Consider the following 14,091-nt stretch of genomic DNA (forward strand, 5'->3'; position numbering starts at 1 on the left):
CAACTTATGGCTTTATACATATCCATTACAAGAATTTCATATGCCGAACCTCCAAAGTTGGCTAAAATGCATTTTTAAAGCAAAAGTTTGATACCCAAGTGAATACAAGTACTAATGTAAACATGCTAGGCCCTTGGCTTCATTACACACACGTCCAAATAAGCACCCAAAAAGTGTACTTAGGTACACATTACATATTTTTAGGCAAAAATAACATTTTACAACTAAAAGATGCTACATGCTAACACTTGCATGTTTTCCAAAATACATCAAAATACTTCAAGGTATCAAGGTAACTTAAGGATATGATGCATCCCAAAACAAAGTTTCTTTACCTGCAAAATAACCAAAACAATTAGGGTGAGTAATCAAGTTACTCGTAGGATGTGGTGCATGCGCATACTCTATAGTTTCAAGTATAATGTGAACCAAACATAGATCATCACAAGGGTGCATTCTACCTAACGTCTATGTTTCCATGGTACTCTAAGGGACCATCTCAAGCTATACAAATGCTTGAAATGATAAACATATAGCATCCAAGTATACATAAACAAGTACACTAACCGTATTGAAACTAAAATTACCAAATCACAAACTACAAGAAATCCATGATTTACAACTTGGAATATAATGCGAAATCAAGTAATGGAAAAACTAGGATATGTGGCCACGAGACCATACAAGTTTTTTTGGGTAATTACGACCCACAAGGTACTACCTAGTACGCACTATGACATAGGAGAATTCTTACCATCTGTACTAGAGCCAAACCCTAGCCATCAAACATTTCATATCCTTACAAGCTTCCAAAAATCAACAAGTCCATGACATTTATATAATCTCAATGCATGACACTACCTACCAAGCACAAGTAGAGTGAAACCACACAAACCATACTCTAAGGTTACATGTCTAAAATGGCAAGTTAATGTTATTACACATTACACTAAAGCAATTTACTATCAATGTAGGCCATAATTATTAATCATGCAATATAGTAATTTACCTACAAGTAAATACAAGTGCTATATACAAGGTCTTTACACTAAATCTTCAATGAAATTTCTATTACTTAACAATATAAGTACCAACTCCAAGAAATCCAAAATAAACCCTCAATAAAATCCCAAGTATTAGGCAAATCATTAAATAACAATTTACCTATTCCATTTAATAGTCATATACATGCTTAAATTCACAAATCGTACGTCAAGCATAATAAATCTCTATTTATATGCAAATACAAGAATTTAAAAAACATGCAATCAATATATATCAAGCTCCAATATATATAAAACCCAAAGAGGATAAACATACAACCACCCCTACCTCAATAGAGAATTGAATCTCTATAATCCAATGCAACCAAGCTAAAAATGGAAAACCAAACTAGGGTTTTGTAGTGGAGAGTGAGAGGAAGCTAAAGTATTCCAAGCTTAAAGGTCTAAGGTGAGTGGAAGGAAACCAAAAATGAAGTCAAAGCTCTAAGTCAAGCTTTTCCTTCAATGGAGGCTAGGTTAGGATTTTGAAGAATAAAGGAAAATAAGAAAGATAAAAAAGAAATGGTGAGTAGAAGGTTTAGAAATCCTCCACTCACTATGTGCTCTTGCACTACCTCTCACACACACACTTGTAAGACTAAGTATGGTGCCTACACTTGTCACCATCCAAGGTAAACATTCAAGGCTTAATATTAAGCCTACATTTGTCAACCATCCATGCCAACAAGTGCTCCTATCCTAGGCCAACAAATGGGTAAATCTCCACCCTCCATGTGTCAAGGAATTATGTCTCCAAGTCTCCCCACCCCAATGCCAACAAGTGGCACCATGAGAATGTGACACTTGTCATATTTTTCAGAATTTGCAAAATGGTCCTTTTTAAAAATATCTTTCAAATTAAATTACAAAATGGTCCCTAAGACGAAAAATAATTACTTTGCATAATTACACTAAAACCCCAAAAGTTTAAGAAAATTACCAAAAGTCATGCATCTATGCCCTTTACAAGAAAAGGAAACATTTAACATGCTTTTCTACAAAACTAAAAATGTAGATATCATGGAATTTAAATATCATGGATGTATGCAAGGCCGAAATCAAATCTGAGCACAAAAGTGAGGTTATGCAAAGAAAAGTGATGAACAAGAAAAGGACGAAATATGAAAAAGACGAAAAAAGAAATTACCGAAAAAAAGAAAAAAAGGACAATGACCGAGTCCTTACACAACTATAGAATCCTGTCTCCACCCCTGCCAAGAGAGATTTCCAAGGAGAGATCTGAGAAAGGTTGTTGAGATAAGAACTAAGATCACCAAGGAGAGATCACCGGGAAGAGATTGCTGAGAGAAAGCCGATATGGAATCGCGATTGAAGACTCAATAAGACTGAAAAAATATTTTAAGAGGGATCGATTTCTGCTCTAATAAAAGTGTAGTCAGGGTGCATTAATCATGATTCAAATAGTATGTCATTATTTGCAAAAAAATCAATAATTCAAAAATATATAATACGCAATTGAGTTCATAAAATTATAGTAATAATTTAAATGAGAAAAAAATAAAAATAAATAAATAAATAAGGTTACAGTACATACATCATATATGAGTGCAAAAGGAAGGATTTTAAGAAGTGGAGAAAAAGAAGAAGAAGGAAAGAAAAATGGGAGAACTTCGAAAAAAAAAAAAAAAAAAAAAAAAAAAAAAAAAGGGATTTGATTGAAGAAGGGAAGTGTAACTTTCTTTTTTCTTAAGGGAATCAGAGGAAGTTGACGAGTAAAATAAAAAAGTAAAATTAAGAGACATTTTTAGAAATTGAAAATTTTAGGGGAAGACGTTTATAAAATTCCTCAAATATATATGTACATAAAATAAAGTATATATATAGGGTGGGGCCAGGCAAGGGGCAACATGCCCCCCAAGCCTACACCGGCTCCGTCCCGGAGTATATTTCCCTCACTTCTCTTGTACCTTATAGGTTCTTTATAAAACGTTTTCTATATATAAGAAATATAGAGATTTCTCTCCTTCTCTCTCTCTCTCTCTCCCTCTCTCCCTCCCCTTCACATTTAAGAACTTACAATCCTATACATTGTTGCTCAAGAGATTATTATTCAAGGCACGTTAAAGTTTAATCTCAATTAAGAACTTCTCAAAGTATGTGATATGCCGTTTTGACAAGCAGTGCTCAACTTGCTGGAATTCTGTATTAGGGAAACGGAAGTTTTTTAGAAACTTTTTGAGGGATTTTCATACATAGATCTTGATTCATCACATAGAGACAAGTTTTATGCACACAAAAAAAAAAAAAAAAAAAAAAAATTGATGTATCATTCGATTAATAGATTGAATACTTACATCAAAGATTTGAGTAAACCTTTAAATCTTTCCTCTAAAGTGAATATTGATCCCTTAGCAAGATCATTTCTCCTTCTTCTTAATAGTAATCTTCCCTTTAGGAATCACCAACATACCTCGATGAATGACCTTGGAGGCAAGGCTTGTGATAGCCTCCTTTAGAAGATAAAGCAAACCCTAAAATCTAGAGAGAGAAAATATATTCTTTCTTTTCTTCCAAAGTCTCTTTTAAAATATACATGGACCCATGTATATATAGGCAACATAAAGATAAGGAAAAGAAACAATAAATCCTTCTCAATCTCTAATTTACATATCCCAATTCTAATAATTGGTCTATTAAATCATGGATCCAATTCAATTCATTCATAAATTAATTTGTACTCCACTAAAAGAAATTAATTGCACTCCAATTAAATAGTAAATAACATCTAAGTCAATGTTGCACTTTGACCCTTCTATGCATAATTATTTATTGGATTATAAAGCTATCAATCCGACAACATAATTAATATAATTATTTGGTTACCTTTGATTATTTCCCGCTTAATCACAATAAAAGTTTGTTTGACAAAAATAATAATTTACTAAATAAATATATAGAAAACATTTTATCTAAAACATACGAAGGCCTTCGAATTTAATTTGTAATCAACCATAATCAGTACAAAATAAATACAAGTATCATTGATGCAAATATTGAGAATATAACCCTCTAACTATTAATTACATAACTACCCAAAGTGTTAGTCTAAGGATCCCGAAGTATCCGCCGAACAAATCAAAGTAATTATTAATTAATAAAAGAGTCTATACTTCTCTCATGCTTGAGAGTCAAAAGCCGTGACTGTGATAGAGAACAATTGCATACGACGGCTCTCGTAATATATCTCAACCTATCATGGACTCGGTTCAAGTCTTAGTTAATTAAATGTCCATCCATAATTACCGACTATGAACAATTTATAATTACTATTTATATTCATGTATCGATCGCCATCACATACATATATAAAGATCTCTTGTAATCAAGTGGATACTATCAATTCCATAATGAATCGAAACATAATACATTGTATTCACCAATTATATAAATCATAAATATTTCAGATATGTCAAGAACAAATGTCACTCTAATCCAAAAAGGAATTTGCTATGCCAGGGCATATAAATCCCAACAGCTCCCACTTACCCTAATAACCAATTCAAATTGCATTTAACTCCAATGTTATCCAGGTGACGATCAAAACTATTGATCGATGACACCTTTGTTAATGGATCAACAAAGTTATGTTCCAATGTAATGTTCTAGCCATGGGTACATTTTCTTGCCGAACAATATCATATAAGACATGATAATTCATTTCAATGTACCTTGTTCCTTTATGGAGCCTTGGGTCATTAGTTTGGACTACTTCTGCACTATTGTCACAATATAACTCGATAGGTAGGCTAGTATGCTCCATAACCTCTAAATCAGTAAGATCAAACTAAAAGGTTTCCTTTGCTGCCTTTAAGGCTGTAATGTACTCCACCTTTAGGTTTGAGTCAACAGTTAAAATCTGCTTAACAATCTACCAACTGATTTCTCTTTCATTGAATGAACAAACACTAAGTCATGGACCTTATAATATCTACATCTGATTTAAAATCAGAACTAGCATACCTAACTGGAACCACATCATCACATCCATGAATGAGTATGAGATCATTGGTTCTCCTAAGGTACTTTATGATATTTTTCACAACAGACCAGTTATCAAGTCCAGGATTGGACTGATATCTACTGACTATCCCTACAATGTAGTAAATGTCATGTCTGGTATAGACTATGGCATTTATGAGACTCCCACATGCCGAAGCATATTATTCCAGTCTCATTTGCTCAATCTCCTTTGCAATTCTTAGAAAACTACTTACTAGAGAGAGCAATATATATCAATAAACCAAAAACTCATTCTTTGAGTTTTGCATACCAAACCTGGTCAAAACTTTATCAACGTAGGATTATTAAGATAAGCCTATTTTCCTTTTAGCCTAATCTTACATAAGCTTGATCCTAGGAATATAGCTTACATCTTGAAGATTCTTCATTTCAAAGCAATTGAACAACTACCTCTTAACTGATGACGAAACTTCCACATCATTATAAATGAGTAGGATGTCATCAATATATAGAATTAGAAAAAAATAATGACATTACCCTATACACACATGGTTCATTCACTAAGAAATCTTCTAGTCTCATTTTGTAGATTAACTTGCCTTCCATAGGTATCACCCTACTAGAAAGTTCTACAAGATCCTAGATTTTATTAGAATACATAGATTCCAACTCTGATTTCAAGCAACTTGCCAAAACGATCTGTATCCATATCAGTTCACGCTTCCGTGTAGCTTAGTGGGTCCAACTCATGTTTAACGGGGATGTCCATTAAGGTTTCACCAAAAAAATAATAATAATAATAACATGATTCTATTAGATTGGATGATAATCCTCCCACTACAATAATATATATCGATGCAGGAATTTGTGTACTAGATGATGCTGACGCATCAATAGGGAATTAATATATATAATTCTTAATCTCTATAATAAGTATGTTCATATGTGGTACAACTGGTACTAATACCATATACTCTAACATTATGCTTTTAGATATGTGATTCATAATATGAACGTCCTATAAATAAACAGTAAGTGTAAATAATCAACTTTTATCATTAAGATCATAAAATAATTCATCCTAGTTCCTTTAGAGTAGCCATTAAATTAAGCATGCCTATGATCTGCTTCCAACTTACTTGTCCATATCAAGCGCACATGTGTAAGATCACCCCATATGTGCATGTGATTCAAACTAAGATTTAGTCAAAAATACAACTCAAAAGATATCCTTGAGACAGCTAAAATGGAATGCAGTTCATAATGTGCATCGATATCGTCAAGGCTAAACTCTAAAATGAAAAAGATAATGTAGCATAACTGATCATAGATCTAACCATGTTAAGCAGAATTCTGTTATTCCTATTTGACAACTCAATTCATTGAGCGTCAATTTCAAAAAACCGGTACACAACACCCTCATCAACCATATAGTCTTTACACTATATCAGAAAATACTTAAATCCACGATCAAATCGAAGTGTTTTGATAAGTTTACCTAATCTGTGCTCCACGTCAGTCTTGACACTCTTGGAATATACCAAAAGTTTAAGACTTGTGTTGCATCAGGTAAATGTATCCAAAACGTGAGTAATCTTGCTTGGATGTTCATAAGACTACACATGTCAGTGTGTACCTACTCTAATTGTTCTTTATGTCTATTTCATTTGGCTGATTAAAGCCCTTAGGGCTATCTATCCTTCAAAACAAGATCACAAGTTAGTTTAGGCTCCTATGCCTCACTAGGTAATAAACCTTCTTTGACCAATCTTTGAATCTCATTTTGATTGATTATAACCCAATAATAGACACTAAAAATACAACGAGTCAGAAGTAACAAATATTCTCTTAACATTCAATCTAGAAAATGTAATATTAGTTTCTACATCATACAAATATTAACCATTTTTCAATGCACTAGAAGAAATCGCACATCTATTCAATTTTATAAAACCTATTTTACAAAAAATAATAACACAGTTTTTATAAACCAAAAGTGAAACAAGAATGAGATTGCGTCTAACATTTGTGCATAAAGATAGTTCTCTACTACTAATATCCTCATACTCTCTAATTTCAGATGTAATACTCCCACTGACTTAGCTACAACCTTGACATCAAGTAAAAAGACAAACATATATATATATATATATATATATATATATATATATATATATATATATCCATATCATCAAGGCTTCTGGATTCCTGAAATCCTAGCAATGAATTGTAAACATGTTTAGTGGCTTCAGAATCTATCTATCAGGAATTAATAGATACAACCAAATAACATGGCTCAATGATTAAATATACATTTTCCTATGCCATATCGTTGCTTAGACAGTTTGTTCTTTAGTATCTTAGTTAGCTGCAAAAGAAATAGTTTCCTTCACCCTCAACTTACACTGCCTTACTTCCTTTAACCTTTTGGATATCCATGTTTTGTGCTAGCCTAGTCCTATTATCGTCCTTCTTCTTTCCTTTGCCCTTCCACTTGGGCCTAGAAGAAGATGGTATAGACTAAGTTAGATTAATAGGAACGCCTATACTTTTGATTATCCCTTCATATGTTACCAAATATATAAAAGTATCAGCAAGTGTGAACTCAAACTAGTTCCTTATTTAGTTCACTCTAAAAGAGTCGAACAAGTTTGGTAATAAGGCAATAATCATGTCAACTTGAAACTTACCACCCTAGTTAGCCCTATTGACCTCCAGTTAATTTTTAAATAATAAACAATCATTTGCAAAATAAGATCTCATACTGGAGTTCCTTAGGCTATCTCAATGGTATTCAAGTCTAACATAGTACTTAGGCATACGCTCTATGTAATCTTACCAAAACATCTCACTGAGATATAACTTGATGCTTAAAGCAAATAAAATAATACAAATGTTAGCTTTGGAGCGTATTCGAGATAAACTCTAGAATGTACACCGAGTCATATCATTTGTCTTATTTTACTTATTAAAAGTATTAATGTTCTCTTGTGTATCTTAAAGTAAAAGGATTAGGTATAGGAGTATTAAATATATTTTGTACCCTTACGTTGTGAATAAAATATCTAAGTTCCTTTTTCCAGTCTGTATAAATAAGGTCTAGTTGCATTAAATATGTTAGCAAGCAGATTAAATGGATTAGACATAATTAATCTGAATATAAATGCATTCATACAATATGCAAGGTGAATTATTAATACTATCATGCATATTTAAAATTAAAATGAGTTTGTCAACCACATAGTATAATAAATCTCAATAGTATAGGAATTCATTATCACTATTGGTAAACAATCCCTTTTAATTAATGTGGGTCCCTCAACTTCGTAGCATAATAAATTACACCATCAATATGTCAATAACTTATCCTGATGGAGGAGTTCATTATTACTATTGCTGAGATTCATTTGCTATTAGGCGAGTACTTCTATTAAAATAATATGTGGGTCCCTTAACCACTGTATGAAAAATCGGATAACCAATATGCCAATAACTTATTCAGTTGGCGAAGTTCATTATTGCTATTGGCGGGAAAATTTCATCATTTCCATATCTCTTAAGACAATGCCTTGCCTATATATATGAAATGATTCATGATTATGTTTAGCCTTTCTAAAATCACTTAGTGTAGACCACTCTGTTGGGGAGCTAACACTATTGATTTTAGATTGAGTGTATAACGTTATTAATGCTCCAACAAAAAATAAAACATTAAATATCTTGTCATTATAATCTAGACTCTTTAAATCTTGCGTATGGGCCTTATTTTTAAAGATCTAATTACAATGAACATTTAATATTTTTATTTTCATGAGACAATCATTCTTGTAATTTATAGACTCTTCAAATCATGCGTATGACCTTATTTTTGAAGATCTAATTACAATAGTTATAATAACGAAGGTCATGGGGTAATGTATAAAAATCCCCGCTTCCACTCAATTTTTAATCATTCATAATTAGGGTTTTTTCATTTATTCAATTACATGATATAATGCATACAAAATGCCTTGATCTTAATCCAATTAAATTTAGAAAATATTTAGACTTTAAATGATTCACTAATATTCAATTTGAGGCACACCTTTTTTTAAAAAAAATAAAATAATTTTTCAAAAATAATTTTCCATTTCCCTTTAAGTTCCCTCTAATTAATCAGTAATCAAATCCAATTAATTTTCATAATTTAATTAATATAAATCAAGTCATTTAAATAAATATCATGAATCCAATGCATGAATAATAATTAATTAATAATCATCTATTCTATGCATTTCATAAATCACATAAATAAATAAATGACAGATAAAGCAAATAAAATGGCCAATGGATTTAGCTTTTAACATTTAAATGCTCTAATTGTTACGCGAGGATCCATTATAGGCTTGTGGACACCAGGAGGTTGTAACCCGACCCCATGCGCTATCAGACGCCTTTACGGTCATCTAACGAGCCTGCACGCGCCTCTAAAGGTTTCCAGCATGTGTCACACGCCTGCAGGCGCTAGAAAGAGGTTGAAGTGCGTGCCCATGTGCGGGCATGCGCGTGTGGCAATTGCCAACGCGTTACACGCGCTAGCACATGCCTATTGGTGCCGATTGCAATGGCATAGCTCCTCATGCGCTTTTTGTATGGGGTGCGCCTTAGGCGTACCGTAAGCACTACTACACCGGATCATCTCCAACCGCCTTTGTTGATCCAGTGGCTTCTGATCCGGTTGCACCATATGATGGTGCACCGCGAAGCACTAGATTGTAAGTGCATCCTTTCAACGCCGCCCTCGTCGGCGGTAGCACTCCGGCCGCCGAAAAAACGCCGAAAATTGCAGGAGAAATTCAAAAAAATTCCAAAATTAATTATTTAGCCCAAAAAATTCCAAAAAAATTCTTAAAAATTCCAGAAAATTCCTAAAGTCAAATTTAACCCTCTTGGACCTTCTTGAAGCTTCATAGCATCCTTTGATGAAGATTACATAGCTTTAATAAATATTTACAATTTGAAATATAATGAAAAAAGTTAAATTACATCTTTGAACTTTCAAATGGCTAAATCAAAGTCTTAATTACATTCATTCAAAGATAAAATTACATTTAATTAACCAATAAGATTCATCCATGGCCCAAACATACATCAATGTCATCCAATCAAAAATATACATACATCATGACAATATATTAATATATCGCCCTTTGTGCTCCTGTATATATTTTTCTTTTCTTTTTATACAACCACAATTATGTTAAAAAAAAAAAAAAAAAAAAAAAAAAACATATGCATATATAAATTTGGATCCATGAATGATGATTTTCTTCAATAAAAAAAATATGAACTCTATGCATGAATCAAATCTAGCTCTGATACCACTGTTGGGGAAACGGAAGTTTTTTAAAAACTTTTTAAGTTATTTTCATACATAGATCTTGATTCATCACATAGAGACAAGTTTTATACGAAAATAATAATAATATGATGTATCATTTAATTAATAGATTGAATACTTACATCAAAGGTTTAAGTAAACCTTTAAATCTTTCCTCTAAAGTGAATATTCTCACTTATTGTAGATCATTTAGTAAGATTTTTTCTCCTTCTTTTTGATAGTAATCTTCCCCTTAGGAATCACCAATATACCTCGATGAATGACCTTGGAAGCAAGGCTTGTGGTAGCCTCCTTTAGAAGATAAAGCAAACCCTAAAATCTAGAAAGAGAAAATATATTCTTTCTTTTCTTCCAAAGTCTCTCTTAAAATATACATGGACCCATGCCTATATAGGCAACATAAAGATAAGGAAAAGAAACAATAAATCCTTCTCAATCTCTAATTCACATATCTCAATTCTAATAAGACTCCAATATCAACTTGGGCTGTGGGTGAGAATGCTTTGGGCTTACTATTTTCTTGGCTACTATAAATTAATAATTGGTCTGATTCATTAAACCATGGACCTAATTCAATTAATTCATAAATTAATTTCTACTCCACTAAAAGAAATTAATTGCACTCCAATTAAATAGTAAATAACTTCTAAGTCAATGTTGCACTATGACCCTTCTATATATAATTATTTATCGGATTATAAAGTTATCAATCCGATAACATAATTAATATAATTTTTTTGTTAACTTTGATTATTTTCGGTTTGATCACAATAAAAGTTTGTTTGACAAAAATAATAATTTGCTAAATAAATATATAGAAAACATTTTGTCTAAAACATACGAAGGCCTTCGAATTTAATTTGTGATCAACCATAATCAATACAAAATAAATACAAGTAACATTGATGCAAATATTGAGAATATAACCCTCTAACTATTAATTACACAACTACCCAAAGTATCGGTCTAAGGATCCCAAAGTATCCGCCGAACAAATCAAAATAATTATTAATTAATAAAAAAGTCTATACTTCTCTCATGCTTGAGAGTCAAAAGCCATGACTGTGATAGAGAGCAATTGTATACGATGACCCTCGCAATATATCTCAACTTATCATGGACTCAGTTCAAGTCTTAATTAATTAAATATTCATCGATAATTACTGACTATGAACAATTTATGATTACTATTTATATTCATGTATCGATCGCCATCACATATATATATAAATATCTCTTGTAATCAAGTGGACACTATCAATTTCATAATGAATCGAAACATAATACATTGCATTCACCAATTATATAAATCATAAATATTTCAGATATGTCAGAAACATTTGTTACTCTAATCCAAATAGGAATTTGCTATGTCGGGTATATAAATCCCAACATTCTGAACACAAGGCTCAACTCTCTGTGCCGGTGCTCAACTCTGGAGAAAAATGAATACTAGTGCTCAACTATCGTGTATCGTTGATCGACTCTCTTGACTTGCGAGTATTGATGCTCGATCCATTTTTATGTACTGTTTGCTTTTTCCAAGATTCAAAATTAGTTTTAGACTTCATGGAACAATTATTGTTTTCCTAGTTGGTACTCACGAATGCCTTTTAATCAACCTAAACTCAATTCGAGTCCAAAACCTAGTTCAAAAATCGTCCAGACAATCTATCCATTAATCAACCCAATTCCTGGGTCCTTTAATGTATCTGTTACCCTGTCTAAAGTGTTGTTGGATGTCATGAAGAAGTCCAACGAAATTTTCCGATGCAACTCCATCTTCTCTCCCAATCTTCACTTGTATTTTGGCGAACTTGGGCAGGTTGATCACAGATACTTGACTCAAAATGACGTTCATTCATTACGGTCTTTGCCATGGAAGTCGCTGAACACTAACGCAGTTCCTAAAAGAGTAGACACTTGAAATGATTCACAGCATATATTATCTACGTTTTATAGTTTTGGTTATATGTATTTTGGTGGATTATGACCAACCTAGCAGTCATGATTAGTGTCTCCTGTGTTCTGTCAGATGGGATCTTCACTAAATACAAGTCTATACTGCAAAGTGTATTAAACTCTTGGTACTTAATATCTTACAGCTTACAACTACGAACACCTATGATGAAGTGTGTGAATCTTTTTGTATGTAAGACAGACATTCACTCTTGGGCTATTTGCAGTTTGGACCATGTGTATGCTACATTTTCCTGGCATCATGACAACAGGCAACCTTAGCTTTGATAAATTTATTTAAAGGTGTCCTATTCATAAAGAGCTCTCCGAATAACAAATAGCTACAGAGCGTGGAATTTGCCAGACTCTATCTTCAATGGGGGACCTTAGTTTATCTTTTAAGGGGTGTATTTCGGATTGTTGCAGAATGTGTTTTTTTTCCCCCTTATGTTATCTTTCTTCTTTGGCTTTGGATTTGGTTTTTCCTTTCATGCAAATAGGGGCACATAACTCCCTTAAAATTTTGTACATTTGTTTGTATCTATACAAGTTACTTAACATAACAACATTTATTCAAAGAGCCTGATGAAAATTCTGTTTCCATGCTCTTTGTTTCAGATTTACCAGTTCCAGCTGCATGTACTATATTGGTTTGCCTTTTCACGATGCAACATTTTGGAACCCACAGAATTGGGTTTATATTTGCTCCAGTTATCATTATCTGGATCTTGTTTATTAGTGGGGTGGGTCTGTATAATATCGTCCATTATGACCCTGAAATCATCTGTGCAATATCTCCACAATACATGTTGAGGTTCATAAGAAGCACCAATTTCAGAAATTGGAAATCACTAGGAAGCATCCTTCTATGTATAGCAGGTTAGATAGTGTGTACTTAAGTTACTCGTGCATTCCACTTGATTTATGTCCACATATTCTGTATTACCAAAATAATTTAATAAAAACCGTAGGTTGATATTCTGAAATTTAGTTTTCTTTCCGACTACTTCTCCTGAAAATTTACTTTTGCAGGTTCTGAGGCAATGTTTCCAAATCTAGGTCATTTGTCAAACAAATCTATCAAGGTATATATCGAATGAAGTTGTATTCATCACTGCTAAAATTGGAATATAATGTGTTCTTCATAGTTATGTTCTTCATAGTTACAATGCATTTACGGATGATGTCTCTGGTGCAGGTTACTTTTGTCTGCCTAGTTTATCCAGCTCTTATTTTATGTTATGCTGGTCAAGCTGCATTTATCTCCAAAAATTTGGGCGAGGATATTACTCATCTCACAGAATCTGTACCGAATAGTAAGTAGTTTTCTTTTCTTAGGTTTGTTTTGGTGTGGCTACCTCACCTAAGCTTTCGTATCTCTTACTTGTGGAACACATGGCAAGTTCAGGCTTTATCCGCCATATCTTCACGGTGTTATCCCTATTTGCTTCGGCTATAGGAAGCCAAGCAACCATATCTGCAAGTTTTTCCATCATAAACCAGTGCTTAGCACTAAGTTGTTTTCCCAGAGTAAAAGTTATTCACACATCAGATAAGATACATGGACAAATCTACATTTCAGATGTGAACTGGGTATTGATGGTCATCAGTCTTGCAGTCACAATTGGTTTCCATGACACTGCAAAAATCGGAAATGTTGCAGGTATGCTTTTCTAATAAAAATACTCTACTTTTATTGCCAGAGATCATGAAGGAACAAGACATTTG

General features: G+C 32.7%; 1 protein-coding gene across 2 annotated transcripts in view; it reads left to right on the forward strand.

Annotated features, from left to right (window-relative positions):
- LOC132285899 (potassium transporter 10-like) overlaps positions 1-14,091 on the forward strand; it is a 72,074-nt gene that overhangs the window by 56,397 nt on the left and 1,586 nt on the right. For both annotated transcript variants that reach the window (XM_059788128.1, XM_059788129.1), the window contains exons 6-9: positions 12,982-13,242; positions 13,396-13,448; positions 13,562-13,679; positions 13,772-14,026. In XM_059788128.1, the coding sequence (XP_059644111.1) occupies positions 12,982-13,242; positions 13,396-13,448; positions 13,562-13,679; positions 13,772-14,026 (687 nt within the window). The remainder of the gene's footprint in view (positions 1-12,981; positions 13,243-13,395; positions 13,449-13,561; positions 13,680-13,771; positions 14,027-14,091) is intronic.

Source organism: Cornus florida, unplaced genomic scaffold, assembly GCF_030987335.1.
Source record: "Cornus florida cultivar Cherokee Brave unplaced genomic scaffold, ASM3098733v1 CherokeeBrave_3.0.0_Hap2_Chr11, whole genome shotgun sequence".
In the NCBI taxonomy this organism is placed as follows: domain Eukaryota; kingdom Viridiplantae; phylum Streptophyta; class Magnoliopsida; order Cornales; family Cornaceae; genus Cornus; species Cornus florida.